This window comes from Varanus komodoensis, unplaced genomic scaffold (genome assembly GCF_004798865.1).
Source record: "Varanus komodoensis strain SLA01 unplaced genomic scaffold, ASM479886v1 scaffold128, whole genome shotgun sequence".
Classification (NCBI taxonomy): domain Eukaryota; kingdom Metazoa; phylum Chordata; class Lepidosauria; order Squamata; family Varanidae; genus Varanus; species Varanus komodoensis.
Window position 1 is genome coordinate 526,964 of NW_025335368.1, and position 23,893 is coordinate 550,856.

At 45.6% G+C, this 23,893-nt stretch overlaps 1 protein-coding gene across 8 annotated transcripts in view; it reads right to left on the reverse strand.

Moving 5' to 3' along the window:
- Positions 1–23,686, reverse strand: part of PPP1R18 (protein phosphatase 1 regulatory subunit 18) — a 41,979-nt gene extending 18,293 nt beyond the window's left edge. The window contains exons 1-4 of one of the 8 annotated variants that reach the window (XM_044422468.1): positions 22,981–23,451; positions 22,411–22,751; positions 21,451–21,638; positions 19,108–21,329 (exon numbers count right to left, since the gene is read on the reverse strand). In XM_044422468.1, the coding sequence (XP_044278403.1) occupies positions 19,108–20,763 (1,656 nt within the window). In that variant the 5' untranslated portion in view covers positions 20,764–21,329; positions 21,451–21,638; positions 22,411–22,751; positions 22,981–23,451. The other 7 variants (XM_044422473.1, XM_044422472.1, XM_044422471.1 and 4 more) reach the window with 7 other exon arrangements.
- Between the last annotated feature and the right edge of the window lie 207 nt (positions 23,687–23,893).

The following is a 23,893-nucleotide window of genomic DNA, read 5'->3' on the forward strand; positions in this document are numbered from 1 at the left end:
GAGAGAGAGAGAGAGAGAGAGAGAGAGAGAGAGAGAGAGAGAGAGAGAGAGGGAGAATCTGGGCATTGTGATTCTGTTTTGAACATGCACTTGCATCACCAGGAAAAGGTGTCCAGAGGAGGCCGGATGCTTGCTAGGCATGCCTCCGCTTATAGCCTTAATTATAATCCCATTTCCGCCCTAGCCCATTTGCCTTCAAGGATGGTAGAAGGTCTCATAGTCATTTGAGGGGGTGGAAGTTGCAGGAGAGTAAAAATGGAATGAGTGAGGTGTTATAGAAAGGCTGAAACGGAAATAAAATAAGCTCAGAAAAGAAAGAGAATTTGAGATGAATCACCTTTCTATCTCCAGCTGCCCTTCTGCTGGGTCTAACCATCAATCTCTTTCCAAGGGAAAAAGAACCCAAACCTAGTTATAAAAATATTTGCTTCTGTAGAAGTTTATGTTACCCACCCCCCATCCTGCCTTCCTCAGAAGTTTCACATTTGAATTCAGGCTGCTGTTCATAAGGTCCCCAGCCTGTCTCCCATCCAGGCACTGATCACGGCTAATCCTGTGTAATTTTAGTGAGGCTGCTTTCAGACCATGCCCTAGGGTGGGGTGGGGTGATTATTAGAGTACAGCTGGGATAACCCAGGTTCAAATCCCCATGTGACCCTAAAGCTCCCTGAATAACAGTGACTTAGTCACCACCTCACAGCCCAGCCCAAACTAACCTACCTCATAAGTTTGTTGTGAGGACAAAAATTGCAAGCAGGTTGGGAAGAGGCAATACATAAACTTGATCTCCTGGGATGATGGACTGAGATATAAATGTAATGCAGATGTTTAAGAATAGCTATGATGGTAGCCTATGGTGGGTTGGACCAAGATGTAATACATATATTAGTTTGCTAGTCTGGGCAACAACCCTGAAAGGTTGGTCAGAAATGAGGCTCAGATGGACTTTTCTTATGCGCTAGCACATGTATATGATTATTTGGAGGTGGAGACTACCAATTCTATGCATTCCTGTTTCTTAACATGTGTAAAAAGAATAAGACATCAACTAATATTTGCGTGCTGGTTTATGCTTTTCTGTGAAAGGTGATACTAAATAGACACAAATATGACAGGAAACTTTCACTGATGTCCAATCCCTCAGGGCTGGGGAATATGTGACTCCTTCAGATTTGTTGAACTCTAAATCCCATCACTTCCAAGGGTCAGAAATCATGGCAATTTTAGCCCAATATCATCTGAAGCCTGACAACATCTACAGTAGGTGAAGCATACTTTTTTACATTTTTCTGTACTAAAATAGGAGTGGCGGAAATAAGAATGACCATGTTTCAGAGACAATTCTCACCTTTGTTTTCTGCCTTTTTGGAACAATGATCTGTGCAGAGATGGATGGGCAGCCCCCTTTGGACAGGTCATTCCTCAGTGGTCTCTTTATCAGGAATGACAATTACACTTAGGGCAGAAACAGGAACAAGATTCAATCACATGCTTCCCCCAAAGTAGTACATCTCAAAGTAACACAAAAGGCAGCCTCCCTTCTTGATAGGTCTTGCAGGAGCCCTTTAATTATGTCATAATTTAGTGCTTACAGCACACTACCAGTCTCTTATGGTACACCTGCAGGCATGCTGTCTGAGGCTTAAATGATCTAATCCAACCCTTTGCCCCAAGACAGGATCTTCTTATCTCTAGCCCACATTAATTCCCTACAGCTTAACCAACATTATCCTGAAATATAGTTTGCTCCAAGCAGAGAGCAGAAATAAATGAAGTGCATTCCCAGCAGAGAGCCTTAAGCTTTTGGAGGAATTGAAAAACAAGAGGAATATTACCCTGCAACTTGGAACTGTGTGTATACCAAATGCTTGTTGGCTGTTTTTTCCAGGGAACTTATAGGGGTGGAGCTTGGAGCAGAGAAACACCAGGGCTGCTCAGTTATAGCTATATTGCACTTGTTTTCTGAGGAGCAAAGAATCACATAGATGGTTCTTCCCTTCTCCCACCACTTTCATCATTACAACATTCCTGCAAGGTAGGGCAGTTTAAACCAAGATTGTGCATGGAACTTTACAGCTAAATGAGAACTTGAAACTTGACCTCCCCAGTGCTATTTCAGCACTCTCTTACTGGCTTTCATTTCCCAGCCTGCCCTTTCTTCTTCTAGATCACCTCACCTAAACCACTTTTTCTTGCTGCCATACTGGGGGATCCAAAAGCTTGTTTGGAAGCAAACAACTGTAGTTCTACTTCGTGTGGCCACGCAAAACGTACAAGTTCAAGTTGCATTTCTTGACCACTGAAATTTTGGGCAGTTGTATTTTCTGGATATTTTCAAAGGCAGGAGGGCTGGAAACTAAAAAGTGTAACTCAGGAATCTGAGTTCTGTACTCCACATTCTTCTTGGAATTCCTTGTGCATGAGAAGGAACTGCAGAAACCCCCAGTCCTGTTCACTGCCTCCTCACCAACCTCAGCCTTGCCTCAGGTTCATGTTCTTCCCTTCTTCACCACTTCCTGAGTTCAGCTAGCCTGGGGCACTGGGTTGCCTGCACAGGCCTCTCGCCGCCTCTCATTTCCGCCCCACACGTTTGCTGCTTCCTGTTTTCGGAAGAACCGTGATGTGAGCTGAGGGGTAGCGAGAGCTGCAAGGGATGGAATTGGGTTATGAAGCAAGAAGCCAGCAGGGCTGATTTTATATAGAGGAATGAGTGAGGGTGGTTTTTTTGTTTTGTTTTGTTTTTTTTAATGGAGCCACATTTAGCTCTGCAGCCTGATGTGAGTGGGCCTTGGTCAAGCCATCCTCTGTCAGCTCTGAGCTAACTAACCCAGTTGCTGAGAACCTAGAATGAGAAGCTAGTGTGGTGTAGTGGTCAAAGTGTTGGACTGCGGCTCAGAAGATTCAGGTTCTAGTCTGCACTTCACCAATATGCTCACGGGGTGACTCTGAGCCAGTCTAACCTACCTCACAGGGTTGTTGTGAGGATAAATATGAGAGATATATTAACCCATTCTGTGCCATTAGCAGATTGTAGCTTTCTCTAGCTCTCCACACCCTAACCACTTAATATCCTACTGCTGGATGAAGAACAAAATCTAGGAAAGCAAGACAATGCCTCCCCAGTGGTGATGCCCACTCCGAAGAACACTTTCTGTGCTGGTTTTCATGACAGGTGATTTATTTCAGTGAATTTAAAGCATGTGCAGTCACTGATCATCTGTTTGGTCCTCTAAATGCAAGCCTGAATCTGTTTTGGCTGCTTCTTTTTTAATGTGCTAATTGGAGGTTTATATATAACATATCTGATATGGATGATTTATTATTAGTTGTCTTGCTGGTCTGCATGGATAGAACAGGAGTATGTGCATCTGTGTGTAAAAACATTTGAACAATGGCTACAAGAAATGATGACTCTATGCTACCTGCAGGAAGAGAGGCAGCATGCTTCCAAATGCTATCCCAGCTGACCAACTCCCTGAAGTATCTGGTTGCCCAATGGAGGAGACCAGGTAGGCCTTTGCCCTGACCCAGCAGGGCCCTTCATGTGGTCTTATCTCTTGTCCTTAAGGGCACAATCTAATGCATGTTGGACATAAAAGGTCCTGCCACTCACAACATGCCCCAGCCAGCTATATTCTGAGTTGTAGGGCTTTTCTTTCCTGTCTCTGCATGCATAGGACTGCACCTAAGCCAGTCAGGAAAGGAATAAAAGGTTTATTTTAGTCCAGCTGTGCTCAGCCAAGTACATATGGAGGCTCTTATGCAAGGAAAAGATATGATGGCTTATTTAGGTGTATACCGGCCCAGTGAGTGAAGGCTCTACTTAGCTTTCACTGCTAATGGTCACTGAGAGGCCCCTACTCCACAAATTTGTCTAAGAAAAGAAAAAGAACAAAAAGAAAAAGAACAAACATGTATTGATCAACAAGGAGCCATTTTCCCCATTTAATAAATGGCACGACAGCCGTCCCGGCGCTGGGACTGCCATCCTCGTCTGTACAGCCTGGTTCAAAAACAGTGGCAAGGTTGAACAAAATGCAGCCTCAGCAGGAGAAGCGACAGGCCAGGAAGCAACTGGTGCAATCCCAACCCGGAATGTGCAAGTGTGCAGTTCTCCCCCCCACAGATGGCTGTTTTCATTTTCTTCATGCCACTTTGCACAATTGCATGTTCAGCCCTAATAGACGCTGTGATATGAGACAAACTAAAATACCAAAGCCGCAGCAGGAATGGTGGCCACCCAGAAGATGAAATTGTGCAAGTTTTACCAGAAATTTCTTTTCAAAGGGGTGGGGAATTGAGGATGGAAGCCACAAACTACAGCTGATCATGCTGGGGATGACAGCCATTTTTACCCAGCTGGACCTGTAAAATGGGTTCTAACACAGGACACCTGGAAACAGCAAACAGGCAGATGCAAATGTAAGAACGTGACGGGACTCTTGTGCTTCTGACAAATGCAACACCAGCCTGTGGTAAGGTTGCAAAGTCATAATCGAGAATGCTTGCATCTAAAAAGATGCAATGATAGCTTCACCCACCACAAAGGTTTCTCTTGCTTCCTTTGATCATTCTTCCTTTCCTTCACCTCTCTGTGGAGCAAACTAATATTCTGGCTTGCTCCAGGAAGTTGAGCAAAGAGGGGTGGGGAGGGTGTCCCCCATAGCATCCTTTCACAGTTGCAGAGCAGTTGTGAACACAATCCCTAAGTCATGCACTCCCCAAAGTGTTGGTAGGGTGCCAATTAACCAGAAGAAATAGCCTGGCCTGCTTCTGTGCTGTTAACAAGTTGCTCAATCTGCAAGTGAAGTTTTCTTCCCCCTTCCCTGCACAGGCTCACTCATCAAATTGTTGTTAAAGGTGCAGTCACACTGAACAGCAAAGCAGTTAGGTCGACTTTGCCCAGAAACTAAGGGGGGGGGGGGGGTAAGGGAACATGCTTTTAGGAGGCCTTTCTGTATGAAACCAAGCTGAATTTCTCCTCATGATTCCCCCAGGAAAAGCTTCACTTGCTTAACTTCTGTGCCATGTTATTCTTTATGGCAAGGCTTCCCCAGCTGTTTCAGCAAGGTCTGTTCCAAACCAAGTTAGGTGAAACAACCCTCAAAATAGCTAAGGAGCAAGACTGCACCAATCTACATAAAGGGTCCAGGCCCCGAATTTTAAAACCCTGAATTTCCTGACCTTGCATTTTGTAACTCCAGATTCCTAGCAAGAGACATGCCAGCAAACGTCTTTGGACTCAGCGGATCAAGGAAAGAGCACTTGGCTTGCATGCAGAAAATCCCCAGCTTATCGAGTTAGGACAGGAGAAATCTCTTCCTAAAATCGTGGGAACAGTCTGCCAATCAGCTCGACAATGCTGGGCTAGATGAACTCGTGATCTGCCTCTGTATAAGGCAGATTCCAACAAACAGCCCTATGGCAAGTGTCCTCCAGATATCTCTTGTAGTCCTCAACAGCAGTTGGGGCTTATGGAAGTTGTAGTCCAGTTTGCCAACCCACAGCATAGAAAGAGGAGTGGGTTATTCCGTCCTTCTAGAGCTGAATGGTGTTGAGTTCAAACCCATGCCAGGAATGTTTCTCAGTGATGACCTGAGGCAGCTCGAAAAAGGGCTGGGCTGGGCATGTGGCACACTCAGTGGGCTTTGGGGACAAGGTCTCTTAAGGACATCTCCTGGAAGGAGGTGAAGAGTTAAAGGGGCCTTCCACAGTAACGGTGGCAACTCCATAAACACTGACCTCAGTACTTTTTAATGACTTCCTTTGGAAAAAGACAGCACACAGCTTTCTGACAGTAGAAACCCCATTCCATCACTTCCACTTCTGCTGCCCTCCATATTCAGTCTGCCTGGCATCCTCCATTTTCTGTCAGCTGGACAAAACACCTCTTCAGCTATGACGCCTCCCTTGTGTTTGTCACATACCACAAACTCCTAGGAGAACCACATCCAGATGCTGAAGGAGTCGTCACTCCAAAGTGTGTGTGCCACAAAAATCCACATATAAATATGCATATCATATAGAGAAATGCTTGTATTATGGCAGGAGCAGGGCAGGCTCCCTTAACTACTGATTTAGAAGGCTACAGCGGGCCCCGAGGCTTTGTTGCGATGGGGGTGGCATAAAAATGTTTTAAATAAATAAATAAATTATTTAGCTGAAGTTTAGAGGAATCGGAGGCCTGGGCTTGTAGATTTAATTAAGGGCACCTGTGTTCCCCTAAGATACCCAGTATTTTGAGTATTCAGCAGCCCCCTGGCTGGCCAGGCTTCCTGAATCTCTCCACCACATCTCTTTGTTTACTGAGGGGTGAACGAGGCACGACATTTCTAGCATTCCTATCCTAAAAATAAAAAGGGACTGACACCAAGGTGAGAGAGGACTGAACCTGAGTAAAAGACTGTACACTGGGATCGGGAGTGGGGATCTTTTACCCATTTGCTTCTGCCATGACCTAAATCAGAACCAGACTGGGGGTTTACCATCAGCAAGGAGAAACCACATGACAGACATGTCTAATTGGGCTTTCCAATCATCTATCTGAATCTACCTACATTCAGTGCTTGAATTATAGGGGAGGAAGTGAGATTCTGCCTCCCTTACCTTTTCTGAGAGCTCTCTACTATTAGAAGCCGACTGGAATGGAAGCATGATTTGGATAAAAAACAGGAGGAGTCAGAGGTGTGGTTTGTAGATTTAATGAAGGGCCAATGATTTCTCCAATGATCTGATGCTTATTGTCTGCTGTGCCTTTGTTGTAGAAAACTGGATTTGTTTCCTCATGATCTGTGAAATGTCCCTAAGAGAACTGCTCCTTTAAGAGCTGCATAGAGGGGAGAATTCTACCACTTTTGGTTCCTACTCTTGAGGCAACACTGTGACTCTTAATGCTGCGTCTGGCAAAATTCTGTCTCCTGTGCAACTCATAAAAGCACTGGAGCTCTCCCAGGGTCTGAACCTGGCAGCCCTGTGCAATCCCAAAGGCTGCATGTTCAAGCACCATCGCTTGTTAGACTCGCCTTCCGGGCTAGTGATGTGCCATGGCCAAAAGAGAACTGCACAGAGTCTTATTACGTACATAGCTGCTTTTTCCTATGATTACCACATATTGGAATGGTTCTTGGAAGAGGCTCTCTGTTGCAGCTTCTTTACAGCCTCATGCATTAAGAATGTGAGGATTAGATGAAGACCATCTGGGTTAACCTTCCCCAGGCCTGTGTCCACAAGATGTGTTGGACTACAACTCTCAGTAACAGCAACTCTCAAGCAGCATCACTGACTAGGGAATGCTGGGAGTTGAAGTCCAACAGATATGGAAGGCAGCAAGCTAGAGAAGACTGAACTAGTTCAACATTCTCTTTCCAGCAGAGGCTGAGCAGATGAATCTGGCAAGTACCTAGAATTCAAGAGTATACATGGAGTTTTTATTGAGCCATCATAACTAATAACCAGTGATGGGTTCATCTTAAATGAATTTGCCTAACCCTTTCCAAAAGGCACCTAACATAGTAGGCATCACAACACTGTGTAAGGATGAAATCTGTAAATTCATCATGTGTTAAAAGGCGCTTTCTTTTGTCAGTCCTCAGCCTCCTGCCAACCAGCTTAACTTGCTCCCCTCTCCTTCTCTCTCTCCTGAATCACTCTCTCTGCAGTGTTTCACTGATTTCATAGGCCTGCCTTTCTGCACAGCTGGCACTTTTCATTTCTTACATACCCATTATTTCTCTAAGGGTGTGTCCTCAAGATCACCTAATGTGGATAAATTATTTTTTCAAGCTCTTTGAAACATAGCCTAAGTGGATGAATAGTTTCCGCCCTTCTATCACATGCTTTTTGGAAAAGTCAGGGTCCTAGTCTGTATTAGTGACTGTGCTTGAGTAGAAAATAGGGCAGGGTGGCAGGACAGGTGGAGAATCACAGCGTATGATCTTGCTTATATGGTAAATGAGTGGTAGTTCCAGGTCCTATCTGTACCACACCCTAATTAGGAACAGGTGAAAGTGAAAAGGAACATCTGAAAGAGCTATATTAGTCTCTTGCAGCATAGCCAACGGAAAGTCTGATAGCATTGGAAGCATACCACATTTATGGTGTAATGAAGTTTCCTAGGTAAAAGATTATGTATTTTCAGCATGTAGATGAAGTGTGGAACTCATGCCACAATAAAGAATGACTAGCCACCTTTATAAATTGGTCCTGTTATTGTGGCTTGCATCACACCCTAATAAACTGAAATGTTGTGGGCTGAGCATTTCCTGGTACGGAAAATTAAGTGGTGGAACTTTACTTACTAGGTTTATGTGTCAAAGTGTTGTTAAAAGCACAGGAGCATGCCAGTAAAAAAAAGCTGGCAACCCTGCCCCCAGAATGTTGGTCTTTCATATGCCACAGGACGCCTTTAAAACAAGATTTGGGCCACTACCAACCTTCTCAGCCTCTTAATCTCAAAACACTCATGCCCTTAGACTAGGGGTTGGCAACCTGCGGCTCTGGAGCCACATGTGGCTCTTGAATCCCTTTGCTGTGGCTCCGTTGCTCAAAGCCCCCGATCTGTGACCCGCGCCGGCACAGCACAGCCCCCGATCCATTTCATAAATGCAACACACTATAGTTTTTTTATACATAGCATAAAGGTGAAAAACGATATGTGCAGTGTTATTTTCATTTTAGAGGTCAAAAGAGTTTTGTGGCTCCCGGTGTTTTCTTTTCTGTGGGAAACGAGTCCAAATGGCTCTTTGAGTGTTAAAGGTTGCCGAGCCCTGCCTTAGACAGAGGTAGATTGTTTGGCTCAATGCACTGTTTCATCTGTACTCGTACATGTTTGGTTCAAAGTAGGCAGCTGAATTAAAGCTGACATTTTGTTTTCCGCAATCAGGAAATGATGGTGCATGTTTCCATGCTGTAAAAAGTTTCATGAACTAATCTCTGAAGATCAAGTGGCTATTAGAGGCAGCAGAGGAGACCTGAGCTTTTTTTTTCCTGATCAGATAGCAATACCAGACAGCTGTCATTATGACAGTCTTTTCTTTAAAAATTCATATTCTGTTCTCGTATAGAAAACATCCCTTCCAGTAGTGCCCCAATCCCCATTCCCTTGTTCCTCTCCTAGGCCTCTGAAATTCCTTCCAGAACTGCCTTGCAATACAGGAGGGCAAGTGATGGTCAGGAATGTGATTCCTGAATGAAAACATGCCCTTCCACAAATAAAGATCCATGATGTTGCAAAAGGTGCTGTGGACTTCAGGTCCCTAGTAGCACCTCTGCTAGGTATTGCCACTGCTGAACTTGGCATCTTCTTTATGTTCACCCAGCAGCCCCTTGGCTAGCTGGAGCTGGCAGGAATTGATCCAGCTGGCCAAGGGGACAAAGGGAGTTTGAGAAGCAGCCACAACCATAAAATCCAGGAAAATAAAACAACAGGCTAGTCTCACAGTCTTGTGCTGGCATAAGCTGCTACAGAGTGTGAAAAACTGTGTCTTGCCCAAATTCCTGTGGTAGCATTTGCATCTGTCAAAGAGGCAGCTGAAACAAGATCTGAACTACCTCCCAAGAGAAGGGCTGCCTCAGAGAGAAAGAAAAGATTTAGTCAGGTCGCATTCCTATGCATGCTTATCTGGGATTAAATCCCAGTAAACTCAGTGGGACGTATGTATGTATAGGACAGCAACAGTAGATCATGACTGGGAAGGAAGAAAAGAAAAAAAAAACATCTAGCTTTACTATTCAAGGTTCAATAACATGTATTTTTCCTGTTAAATATGGAAAAATGTATTTCTATACATTCATGTACATAACTTTAAAAATAGGCCAGAGTAGGTCTGTGAAAATGACAAAATAGACTGATATATAGAAATAATATACTCTGTCTATTTACTTGCAAGCACAGTTACAAGAAAGCATGGACTATTGAACTCAGTGGGACTTATTTTTGAATAAAATTGTTTAGGATAAGGCTGCAAATTGGATGGTAGTGATTCCCAAATAGTGTGTTTAGGGTAAAACCTTTCTAAAGCTGGAGATGCCAGAACTGCAGTCCTATGCACACTTACTTGGAAATAAGCTGCACTGAATCAGATGGTTTTTATTTCTACGTAAATATGCATAGGATCAGGTTGCGTGTTGTTGTTTGAAGCTACAGCCATTGATCTGCTGGCCAATGTTATCCTGATACAGGTTCAGCCTTTTAAAAATTGGAGCTATCTGCCAACTCTGGAACAGATGCCACCTCTGGCAGCAAGGAAACACTTGTGAAAAACTGTCAGGAGTTAATATATATAAAGAACACTAGTGTTCGACTTTACCTCCTGGTTAGCAGTGCTGCAGCCATGGGATGAGGGGCTGCAGTGAAGAGAGCAAGAAAAGAGAGAGAGAAAGGAGGTGGGTTAGCAAAGGAGAGAAAAAGGTAGAAAAGGAAGTAAGGCAGGCAGAACAGACTGATGAAGGTGAAAGGAATAGTTAAAGCACATAAAAATTAAATATGTGTCCCAAGTAGCAGACAGGGGTAAAAGTGGTTTTTAAGTCTGGAAAGAAAGAAGGACGCTGTCAGTTCTCTTTATGCATTAGTGACCTTTGAACGCCACTGGTTCTTTTTCCCTATCTCAAAAGGCCATGATAGTAAATACTGTGTTTGTGGACATGGTCAGATGGCCCATCGTTATTTAAGACACTAACACCATCTGTGCATTGTTCAGTGCTTTTCTGAATAGCGCACTCTCCACCTCAACAGCATTTGTTACTCTAGAGAAAATTAGAGGCACAATCCAGCTCCACCACAGGTGCAGAGGCTTTCTCCTCCCTTCCTCAACAGGCAGCAGGACAGGTATCTTTGGGAGGTGGTTTGTGCCTCCCATGCCCCCCTTCTTGCCCTGCCTTTGTACGGGGGGCAAATTTATCCTGCTCCAGAACTGATGAAAGGGGCCCGCAGATTTCCCACCCCCTGTCTTGGGACTGGATCATCCCTATTGTTTTAAAAGTCATATTAATTATAAACAGCTGAAAAAAATGATACAAGTGGAATGTTATTCTCATAGAGAATCTCTGTCTGCAACCAGGAAGACTTTCTTAAAAAGCTAAATAAATAAAGTTAAAGAAATCAGGCCACTGCTGCTGTATGTCACAATAAAACATGCCTTCTGAAGTATCAGAGGAGTCCATTTTTTTGTTCTATTTATTTAATCAGCAAGTTTGTACATCTTGGCCAAATAGTTGCTCTACTTTTCTGCCCGTAAAAAACCCCCAGATTATTTCCCTGCTCTGGCTGGCTATCTCACTGTTGTTCTTCCTAACCGGAGATCTTGCCCAGGTGGAGAAACAAGCTAGAGACTGCTCTCATGGCCATGCCCACTCAGAAGAGGAAGAAAAAGGCCCAGATTAGAGCAAGTGGCTGCCTTCAGCTGATGTCAGCTGGCCTCTCTTCCTCTCAGAGGCTGTTGTGTCAGCTCTGGGCCCACGCCAGAGAGCAATAGCTCAGGCCAAAGAAATGCAGCAAGGGGGGTGCGGGGAGAACAACTCCAGCCAGGCCAGGCTGCTTCAAGCAGGCCATGCAATACAAGGGCCATTTGTGAAGAAAGAAAACAAAAAGGAAGAGTCCGGTAAGAGATGAAAAGGCAGGGCTGGAATTTTCCCGGAGGTTGCCATGAACGGCCTGCACAGAAACGAGACTAATCCGATGGATGGAGGAGAAGCTCAAAACACATGGGTCCAAACAGAGATGACTATCAGGCTAACTGTGCACCTATTTAATGGGGGGCGGGGTAGGATCTGTACTTACAGGTGCCAGTTGAAAGACAGTGTTCACTGATACTGTGCCAGTTAATAAAGATTTAATCATCAGTGGTACATATTTGCATTCTCAGAAATTCCTCTTTGGGAACTCTTGTTTCCTACCGTGCACGTTATTTTCAAATTCTGAAGCACATAGAATTTTGGGGACAAGACATGGAATGGCAATAAAATCCAAAGTAGGGCCATTCGATATGGCAGTTCACTACCCTCACCTGGATGAACCCGAGCTATTCAGACCATAAGCATGGAGCAGGATCAACAAAGGTGCAAATCTTTATAGGAAAGATGGGGAAATGCAAAAGCAGATGACACTGATAGTTCTGTGGGGAAAGGAACAATAAAGCATTGTAAAAGAAATTAAGAATAGATCAATAGTTCATCTAAAATGTGCTAACACAGGGAGTGGACAATGCTAAATCCAAACCGATTTTCATTTTTAGGGTGAAAACAAACCTTATTTTAAATAAGCAACATCTTTATTGTATGTTTACCTTAAAATAGGATGTTAGTATGGTTAGTAGGAAGGTTTGTTAAGATCAGATCAATGCCTTTGGTCCTACTCTGGAGCTGCTCCTAGACACAGGGTTAAACTAATGCCTACCTTGGCTGAGGTGACCTCTTTGCGAGGTTCCAGTATTCGTCCCTAAAGGAGTGACACAGACCGGGATTCTATCCATAATTTCACACTTCATACAGTGGCAAACCCAAGTATACTCTCCACAGAGAGCTGTAAGCAATCCCAAATGTGCCCTTATAATGAATTCATTTGTTTGAATTAAAAATGAAACTTCAGACATAAATGGTACATCTTAAAAATGCAGTAGGTAAACTGGCCCTCAGTAGTGAAATTCGGATGTTTCAAATGAAAGAATAAAAGCAGTGCTGTGCACTTGTGTATATCTTCCCCACCCATCCCCACATTCTGCAAGCTGCAGGGTAGGAGTGTTTTGAGTACTGTTGTTGCCCTACTCAGCAATACAGAAGGCCTATCTTATCTTGCACAAGAGGCAAACATCCAATAGGCAAAACTTTGCCCACCATAGTGATGAAGAAAGCATTACTCGAGAAATGCCTACCTTTGGCAAAACGGTTGAAAGGCACTGGAGCTCTGTCAGAAAAGTAGTAGCAACTCTAACCTAATCCCGCTGTGAAAACCTCCCCGTTTGCAGACCAAACTGCAGTTCAGCCATAGGAACAGGGCAGACTATGTTCATTTCTGGAGGGTTTTTCCTGGTCAAGTGCAACCTTAGCTGGATTTCATGAGGAAGGAATGGCTCCAAGGCAGAATTTCACCAGCTCCTTCTGTTTTCTGTCACAATATTTGCTGAGCCTGGACAAAGAAGCTGTGCTTCGTAGTAATCCCCTTTCTCTGCCATTCTAAAAGGCAGAGACAAATGTGTTCTATGTCTGTTAAATTTGTATCCTGACTTTCCAGCAAACAGTGCTCAAGGTGGCTTGTAGCCCTCAAAGGGTCTTATTCTATATTCACCCTGGCACACGAGATTGTGGGCGTCTTCCAAACACTGGCTGGAATTCAGCGATGTTTGCACTTGAATACACAATGCTCCCATGCATCTTGGAAGAAGTCTTTCCAAATTTCCTTTTTTCATGGCTGCATGTGGCACTTTGGATCACTGCTTTTGAATGGCAGAACCTAAAGTTCGAGGCTCTAAGTCAGTAAGGCTGCCACAGTTTGAAGTAGCAATTGTAGCTGTAGCAGCAGCTTGCTATTTTGACTCTTAGCAGCTCTTAAAGTTTTTATCAGTGCTGTGACAAATTTCACAGGCTGATTTCTGTATATCAAGTCAATATTAAAATTCATGAAAGAGGTCCAAATTGATTATTTTTCCTCTCTGGTCAACAGGTAGCTGCCCCAGGACTTCATCTTTAGCTACAAGTGTTTGCCACTTTTTAATTCTGCATTTTCAACTATCAAGTCTTCCTCACAAAGAAATTCCATTCCATAAGAGGCTAGTGGTTCCATCAGAATTCTCAACCACTGAATATAAAATATAACTCCCAGAGTTCCTTTTGAAAAGCCAAGAATGTTAAATCTATTTAAACCTGGTTTAATGTAATGTAGCATAATGCCAGGCAGATGTCATTCAGAAGAACATGCTTTTTAAAGGCACTCTAACGCACTAATCGAACACTCTACCAGAAGGGCTAAGGAATTTTGCTAACAAGTGATAATTAAATACTGACAAAAGATCCCCATAAAAGATGGATTTCGTTAACTAACTATTCAAGGCACCCCACTACTTCCACATCTAAGCACATTAGGGGATTATTGTAGAAGGCCTATAAAACAGTGTGGTGGAGATGGAAGAAGGAAATTCTTCCATATGTGAGGATTCAGGGAAAGATGAATGTGTTTAGGGGATGCATTTCTGAAGCTGACTGCAGAAAATGCCACCAGCCTTCAGTGGCAAACCATGAAGACTCTCACGTAGCTAGTAAATTAGCTAAATAGTCCCCTTATGATGCACAGAAGAGATGAGCTACTGCACTTGCCCAGGGCACATCCGGTGACCCCACGACATGGTGCAGCGAGGCTGGTATGAAAAGGCTTTTGTGGGGGAGGACTTAAGGCTTTTGTGTAAGGATGTATGTCTTCCAACATCAGGCTAGCTAGATGCTCTCAAGGTCAGACAGATCACAAAGGCTCTGTCTCAAACAGTGAACTGTGGGTGCCATTTCAGAGGCAGATATTTTGGACATTTCTGACTTCAGCCTCACATGTTTGTATCGTGGGGAGTGGGAAGCACCTCTTTGAGTAAGTGGCTCTGCATGTGGATTGTCTACAGTGGTGGGGGGACTGCAGGGGGGTCCAAAACCAGCCCTCCTGGGTTCCCCCCATGGCCACACCCCTTCCCATTCCTCCTAATTACTGATCATGTTACATCTTCCCAGCTTTTGTATACGTTCTCCTCCACACAGTCTACAACCTACCTAAAGGCACAGTGTCTTACTCTTCTCTCCCTCATTGGCTAGTAGAGGCTAACCACCCAGAGGGAGGTGGGTGCTGTGGAAAAGTGAAAAATGCTTGCAGCTCAAATGCCCTTCTGTTCATCCACTAATTACTGGGGATCATATGCCCACTCCTTAACTGAGTATTTGTGTCCATGCATGTCTGATAGCACCTACGTACACTTCCAGTTGTAAAGTGACAGCTAGAGGGGCTCTAACAGATGAGAGAGATACAAAATGGGCTCATGTCTCCCTCTCCACTTACTCACTTGGGTGGACTCCAAGGGCTGATGGAGGACAGGAGGGCCTGGAGGAATGTTGTCCATGGGGTCATGATGAGTCGGGCACGACTTTGCGACCAAACAACCACCACTTACTTCACAGCATGCACAATTCTGTACACTCCTGTCATGTCTCCCCTCACTTGCCTTTTTTAAGTTAAACAATCCCAGATGTGTTACCCTTGCTCCTGGGGGATGGTGTTGCTCCAACCCATTTAGGTACCCATTTAGGTAGCCTTTCCTTTTAGGTACCCTTTTTTCCCAACTCTAATATTCCTTGTCCTAGGTCCAGTGACCAATATTTTTATATGGGCTGTATGATATTTTATTTTCAATTCCTGTCTAACTTATCCCCAACATGGAGGTTGCCTTTTTTCAAGCGGTCACATACTAGGCTGACATTTTTACTGAGCAAAACTCCAAGATCTCATTTTTGATCAGTCACCACTAGCTCAAGTCCCATCAATCTATACTTGAAATTGGGGTTTTTTTGTCCAACATGTATTACTTTTCATTTGCTGTTTCAATGCCCATTCTTCCAACTTGGAGAGATCTCTTTGGAGCGCCTCACAATCCCTTTTCATTTTAGCCACTAAATTGTTTGATGTCATCAGCAAAGTCGGCCATTTCACTACTTACTCCTAATTTCAGATTATTGATGATTAGGTTGAAAAGAATCATCATCCCCATTATTATTGTGTGACTACATAACATGTATATACTGCCTTTCTTCCTCTTGCAAGAAACTCAAAGCAGTTTACAAGGTTCTCCCCCTCTCCATTTCTTCCCAGAATAACAACCTTGTGCGGTAGGTTAGGCTGAGAGTGAGTGACTGGCCCAGAGTCACCCAGTTGGCTCCATGGCTGAATGGAGGCTAGAACCCAGCTCTCCCAAGTCCCAGTTAAACACCATAGCCACTGGACTGGCTTTCAGCCCTGGTCCCCTAGGTCTCCACTGTTTACTCCACTGGAAGAATTTATCATGTATTCCTATTCTCTGCTTTTCGTCCTTTAACTAGTTACTATCCTTAGTTCTAACAATTAGCTATGTGAAGAAGGATCTTCTTTTTATCTGTCCTGAATACTCCCAGCATTCTGCTTCATGGGATGGCCACAGGTTCTAATATTATGAGAAGGAGAGAAACGTCTCCCTATCTACTTCCTTATCGCAAACAAACTAGCAAAACATAGATATGAGATCTTTTTATCTGTTGGAAAGTGAAATCCATTCCAGCCCTTCTCTTCCTTTTCCACAGCTTGCTTACCATGTTTTAGTTCAAGCTCTGTGACAACAGGGCCAGGCTATTTCAGTCAGAACATCAGAAATGCACACAACCTTCTCAGGGACCCAGTTCCCAGCCTTGCTCTCTATTTGTATGATATTCAGTGGATTCTTCTCTGGTCTTGACATGTCTCATCTTGCTCTATTTACAGCATGCAAGCACAGGACTGCTGCCGCTTTGGTCATTTCCTTGACTCCTGATCCTTACCACATTCTTCCCTTCTTTACATCTCTTCCTTGGGGGTCTTTTTTGCCACAAAATCACCTTCAAGCTCTCTCCAGTTCCTGCTCTTCATACACCTCTGCTCTTGATCAACCTTCTTGCTAAAATGGCCAAGACACACCCCACTCTCACTTCTTGGAGGAAGACAGTCATGCTTCTTACATTACTCCTGGAGGACCCAGCCAGATCTAGACACATTAACAACGAGTGCCAAAGTCACCCAACCAGAACTTTTGTGGAGAGGCACGTCTAGGAACCTTAGTCTCCAAAAATTATCAAAAAAGCTGTAGCAAAGGACAATCTGAAAGGGAGACATGACATATGACAGGAGAGGTACTTGATCCTCCTCTTACTGCACGCAACGCTTTTGCCTCTGAATCCCAGTTCCCCAGCTGAATTTGCTCCATCGTTGGAAAATAGGTATCTGGGAACCCAAGGCAGATAGCTAGAAGCAGCTGGGAGAGGGGAGTGAAGGGAAAGGGAGAAACAGAAGTTACGTACCCCTTTCCTGCCTGCCTCCTCCAAACTGTACCACCCCTTGTGCTTTTAAATTTGCAGCAGAGGACTGGATTTCTAGGTTGGGGTATAAGATGTGCAAAGATCAGCCTTCAACATCTAGATTAAGACTACTTTTTTTGGGGGGGGAAAAAACCATGTTCTTGATCTCAAGATGTCACAGGTCTGAGGAACTATTGTGAAAATGATAAAGTAACCTTCATTTTCTTGAACAGTGTGTCTGTTTGTCCTATCCATTCATTGTGTGTGTGAATGTGTATATTATGGTGAATGTCAGAACTTGGAGGCAGCTCAGAGCATTCATCGGTGAAAAGCATTTTCAAAGTAAAGCATGTCCCACTGAAGTCTCATTTTTAACACGGTGGCTTTTGGCCCTTTGGCACCAACTACTTACAAGTGATCACCGCCAGTTCTTGATGAAATTTCAGACGAGGCAGCAACTGCATGTTAAGTGCAACCATGATTGTGATGCCCCTTTGAACCAGGTGAAGATTTGCATTTTGGATGTGTGCTTGTAGAATCCAGCCAACACAACAGTGGACCTGGCTTGTAATTAGGGGTTCCTGGGATCAGTTGTCTATAAATACCATTTATGGCTAAGAACCATTTTCACGTGGAGGCTTAAAAATCAGCCTGTAGAGCCAAAACCAATTGCAGGTGAAAGTAAAAGTTTCTTCAGTTACCATGATCCATTCTGTCCAATGTTAACCATGTTCAAACATGACACCAACAGAGTGAGCGAGGCTCGAAAGTTGCTTTTTAGCATTCTGTATGAAGCTCTTAGTAAGAGTTACAGGTGAAATGTCAACAAGAAATCTACAGCCTGCTTTAACCATCCTGCCTTTGGAGACTTACTGGAACTTTCATGAAGCAGAGCTCCTCTGAGCATTGCTGAAGGATGAAGCGAATTAAGAGAAGGAATGACGGCAAGACATAAAGAAAGATCAGCTGGGGACAACAGGCACAATAGAAATGAACAAAAAGAACTTCCAGGTGAGCCCTTAACTGTACTATCATTCTGCTTGATTCCCAGAAAGTTAAGGTGAGGAGGAGCAGAGAGATGCCTTCTGCCGCTTATAACCTTCCCATATTTTCCCACCTCTTCTTCCATCTTCTTTCTCACCACATAAAATGCTTTAAGGAGGAAAAGACAGAAGTGCCTAGAATGCCTTCGGATAGGAAGCTGCAGGAGCCCTCCATTTGGACGTACTCTAAGTGGCTGCTCAGACATACTAGAAGCTGCTAATGCCATACATGGCAATGAATAAAATGACTGTGGATCCAATGCACCATTTAATAGACCAAAAATGTAAAGATTCACACCGTGGTGCCTCAAATAAAAGAAATGACCAGTACCAAACGGAACTTTCCAGATGAGATGACATGAAACCCACAGGGCAGTCTGTTTGGCTAGAGTGCCATGCCTATCTTGAGAGCCATGGGTTCAAATCCCTTCAGACATGAGCTCGCTAAGTGTGCACAGGCTCCATTTTTTAGCATCCTTTGTTTAATAAATGGCTTACTATACAAACACATTTTGTACTGACTTTTTAAAAAATCCCCCCAAAGGGGAAGTAAAAAAACTCAAATGGGGAAGTTTTAATCATAAAGAGAACTCAATTCTAGAATCCAATGTACTTTCAGAAGATGATTTATATGTTTGGTCATTTCAGTGCAATTCTATGCATGAATATTGTCATTTATTTGTATAAGGAATGGCACTCTAATGACTCAGAATGCAACCCTTTGCAAGTTTAGACAGAAAAAAGTCCTAATTCCCAGCATTCCCCACTGAGTCATTCTGGAAGTTGTAGAACTTTTTTCCTATCTAAACATGCAGAGGATAGTGGCCTAAGTGTAACAATGAATAAAAGGGGCAAAAGAATGAAAAAAACAACATAAAAATGGTGACAGACGGCAAATCAAAGTAGAGAATGTGCACAGGAATCCAGCAAGATAACTAATACAACCAAGGGAAACTTAAAAGTGCAGAAAAACTGAAAGGGCTACCTTAAAGCCAGTGGTGGCAATGACAGGTGCACATACCTTTTTCCGGTGTGGGTCATTCTTTGCGAGGCAGGATCTCTGGAGGGAGAGGTAGCCTCCAATCACCTGGATCTCCTCAGCGGTGGGGTAGCGTTTCTTCACTGGTGCCACCGCTGTGGGAACTTCGCCCTCAATGCCATTCTCCACCGCAGTGACAGGTGTTGTGGGCGCCTTGCGGGGATTGATAGTGATGGTGTTGCCACTGCGACGCTGCACCGCTGGGTGGGGGGATGAGGCCCGGGCCAAGCCCCCCAGCCTAATATCTTCCTTAGCGCTGCTGCTCCCGACACGCCTCATGGCCTCAGCCTCAGGCAGCTCTCCAGCGTCCGGGACAAGCTGTTCACGTCTGGGTGAGGAGCAGGAAGTGGGGGCCGGGGGCTTGACAGAAGGAGAAGGGTTGGCTTCCTGTTTGGGTTCAGGAGGAGGGGAGGCCGAGGCACGTCGCGGCACAACCACAAAGGAGTTCCGGGAGTGCAGGCGCAGATTGGCCAAAGCCTTTCCCTGGATATCATCCTCGGCGACCAAAGCGGGTGGTGTTGCAGGGTGCATCTCGAAAGTAGCCTCCGAATCACTACTCTCTGGTCTGGGCCCTCTCTCTGGGGAGGCAGCCTCCCTCCCCCATGTTCTTCCGGTCGGCGAGCGCCTTGGAGGGCTGTCTGGCCAGGCCTCCCCACTGCTTGATTTGGCTTTGAACTGGTTGCGGTAAGATGCCACAATGTGGGCCACTGGTGGAGTCAGTCCCAGAAGGTCACGTGGAGGGCTGGGGGTGCTGTCGGGGTGCTGCCGAGTCGAGCTGGGGGTGCTGTCGGGGTGCTGCCGGGTCGGGCTGGGATCAGCTGGTGCCCGGCCAGGCTTCCTGGCCGTGTAGGTGCTTTCTGTTAGATTCTCCGTACTGAGAGACCTCACTGGCCGCAGTGACACTGCACTGCTGCTGTCTTCCTGGCTAAAGCGGCTCAGCAGTTTGCTCACCCGGCCTCGCTGCTGCTCGGGCAAGGATGCCCGGCACTCGGCCCGGTCCGCAGAATTGAGATCCTCCACACTGCGGCTCAGAGCAGACTTGACAATGAAGACCTCTCCAGCACGGATCTCCGTCACACTGCCTCCCCGGCGTGCCAGCAGCTCATTGAGAGACTCCACGCTGCCGGACTTGGCTTCTCCCGCATGCCGATCACTAGCCAGCTGTGTCGGCACTGCCCCAGGGACCGACTCAATAATGATGACATTGTCAGCACGTAGGGTGCGGACACCTGGAATCTGTCCATACAGATCCACAATCTGCTTGGCTTTTGCACTGGTGATGTCGCCGTCTGACTCCTTGCTGCGTCGCTTCTCCAGCTGAATGAAAGGGTTCTGATGGACTGGGCCAATCTTCTCCCGGAGCACAGAGCTCTCTGGCTCCCCATCTTGGCAGGGTGAGAGTACAGCAGGAGGAGGGGCTACCCCACTCTCCATTCCTCCTGGCCCTCCAGGCTCTGAGAAAGACGTGCTAGAGCCCTGCTTGGCCCGCCGTCTTTCAATGATCTCCCGTTTCCAGGCTGGCATCTTAGCCATGCGGTCTTGCTGTTCCCGCTCCCGCCGACGGGCCTCCTCCTCCTCTTTTCGCCGACGCTCCAGTAACTGGAGCTTCCACTCTGGCAGTGCTGGAGCTGAGGACATCTTCACCTGAGGAATAGGCTAGGAGGGGCTAAGAGGGAAACCTAGGAAAGGAGAAGGGGTGTAAAAAAAAGGAGGGTATTAGAGGTGATTTGAAGATGTGAAGGCTATAACGCCAGGGAGGAAAAAATGTGATAAGGGAGAGAAAATGTGAGAGCAAGTCAGGGAAAGTGAGTGACAGCAGGAGCTGGAAAAGGAGGTAAGAATACGCCTAGAAAACAAAGACAAGGAACAAAGAAAAGAATGGGCAAAGTAAGCAAAGTAAGAATGGGCAGGGGAATAGGCCTAAAAAGAGGGGTAGGAGACAAAGAGAAAGGTTATGCTAGACTGAAAGAAGAAAGCAGAGAGTAGAGGGGAAAATGTGGAGGAAAGAGGACTGGAGAAAGAAAGGTGATGAAATAGAAGAGAAGGGGTGGAAAAGAATGGGGATTCAGGAAAGGAGCGAAGGGAAATGATGGAACAGGGAGAGCCCCAGGAGGAGGAGAAAGGAGGGAGGAAAGAGTAACTGTAAGAATTAGAGAGGCAAGACAGGAGGAGGAGCTGAGAAGTAGGGTTGAGAGCTCCTCCAGCTACTCAGGAGAGAGAGGGGGAGAGGGAGGGAGGGAGAGAGAGAGAGAAGAAAGATGAAAATACCTCCTTTAGGCTCCACCTGCGACTTTTCTTTCCCCTAAATACACCCAATCCACTCACCCTTTCCGGCACTGCACACGTCACTCACACTGCCTCCCATGCCTTTTGGGAGGTGACAGTTCCACACGTGGATCTTTGCACAAGGCACCCAGGCGTCCAAGACAGGGAAGGGGTAAAGGCAAGGATCCAGAGATAACTTTATCTCAGGCAGTGCTTTAAGCCTATTTTAGCCAACAGGACCCGGGTGGCTAATTAAGGAAGAAGAGGCAAAAGGAACAGGGGCAGGGTGGGGGAAGAACAATTACCACCAATTGTTTTTAAAAGCCACTCTTTCTGTTATGCATTTCTGTATTGCAACAAGGCACCTGCATCTACTTTACTGACTGTGAACACAAAGTCAGGGATGAGAGTTAATTCCAAATCATATTATCTGAACTAAAATAATGACATCTGGTCATCTAAAAAGGCAGGCTGAGAGCATGCCAATTCATGCACGCTACTTCCCGTGCATGCATGTCTGCTCCACAGTAAACCCCGGTCAGTTCAGTAGGGTTTACTCCTAGATAAATGTCTATGGGACTGAAGCTGTAATCTAGATTAAACATGGAGGTCCTGCGTTTTTGCTTCCAGAAATGAAACCTGATTCCAAACAACAGAGATCCAACAGTGGCTTTCTCCAAAACTGCTTCTTGAGCTGATGTTCCCTCCTGTTTGGTATGGAGATTCCTTTTACCAGAACCTGAGGTGCAAAATGTTTGGTGTTTAGAAGGTCAAGTAGAACCCATGAGTTCTGGGTCTAGGAAATTAAATGTATCCTTACAGGAAAGGTATCACTTCAGTGCTAACGTGTACACTTTTACAAAGTTGGGTAGGATAAAAATTAAACATCTTAAATAAAATAAATCCCGAATAACTCCCATCTCTAATGACAGAAACTGATCCACACACCCCAATGGAAGACTGGAAAAGAGAGCACGGAATTGAGAGGGATGTAAACAAGATCCATGCAAATCTAATTACCGGTGTGCAAGAGTTCCCAAATGTTAAGCAATCCGAGGAGTTCAAAAACCAGGAGAAGCGACAGCTATGGAAGGCAGTAGTGTTAAGTTGACTTTGGTACCTAACTCCACCTTTTGAGTCCTTAACTGGGTCAGAAGCCAAGATTCCGGCAGAGGAAACAAAGCCAACGAGGCGACGGGAGAGATGTGCTCTGATCTCAGCAGCTCAGTTGGAATCCGAGAGTCCAAGAGAATAATGCAGCCAGACCGGTGGACTTTTGTAGAACAAGAATGCCTTACATTCAGAGAATTCCAAGAATGCAGGTGTCCAGGGACTCAGAAAAGGGAATGTTCCTCCTCCTCCTAAACATGAAAAGGATAAAATAAAATCAAGGAACTCAAAAGAACCCAGGCGTCCGAAGTGGAAGCTGAAGATCAAAAGAACCTTTTGGTTAGTGGTGGAAACACATCTTCCAGGAATTTGAGACAACCAAAGCACCTGAAGACTGGAAGGGTGAAACAAAGATAGCAGTGGATGTAAGCCCAGGCGTCGGAAATCAAAGGCACCCCCCCCCTTTTTCCCCCTCACCACCTTCCGAGACGCTACTCCAGTGCCGACAGGATAAAAGCTGTCCACGCCAAATAAGAATCTGCTTTGGAGCGATGGCTTGTTTGGTTTCCCAGCAGAGGCTGCCGCAGAAAGCGCCAGGAAATCCCCCAGTTCTCGGAGCCAAGAGCGAAAGAAAAGGATCCCTCTCCGCTTTCAAGCCAGCTTGGTCTTGGAGGTGTGGGGCACGCGGTGGGTCGGATCCGTCGCTCGGCCCATGTTGGCAGAGAGCGTGGCTGGCTGCAGCGGGTCCTTCGTGGTCGCCTTTGCTTGGGGAGGGACCGAAGGGTTTCCAGCAGCCTCTGAAATCTCTCTCCCTCGATCTCTCTCTCGCTCTCTCCCCCCTCCCTCGATCCCCCAAGCCAAGGGGAAGGGAGGAGATCCAGACGGATCTGAGTCAGGGCTCTTGCCAGGAAAAAATGGTTTGGTTACTCAGTTCCTTTTTCTTCTTTTCGCCTTCCTTTTTTCACCTTGCATTCGCGGCTTTCCAAGAAGTTTTCGGATCGAAGCGGCGCAGAAACGCAGGGAGAGCCAGGAGAAATCTCTATCAGTCTCTTAACACATTAGCTTCTTTTAATCCTCTGCCGAGCTCCACCTCCACCCCCATTTCTCAAATCCTTTAACCCAGGAAGGCGTTCGCGCGCGCGTGTGTGTATGTGGGAGCAGCGGAGAGGCAGAGATGGGAGGGAAAGAAAGGGAAAAGAAAGGGGGGTTTCTCTAGAAAAAGAGGGGGGACAAGACAGAAAGAGCCAGGAATGAGGGGAAAGGAGAAGGGGAAAATGGGGGTCTTTGTGTATAAACAGAAGGGGAGGACAATGAAAAGGGGCGGGGCTTCGCTGGCGGCAGACAACTGGGGGGCGGTCTGGCGGGGGCGGGGGTGGATCAGGGCAGGAAGGGA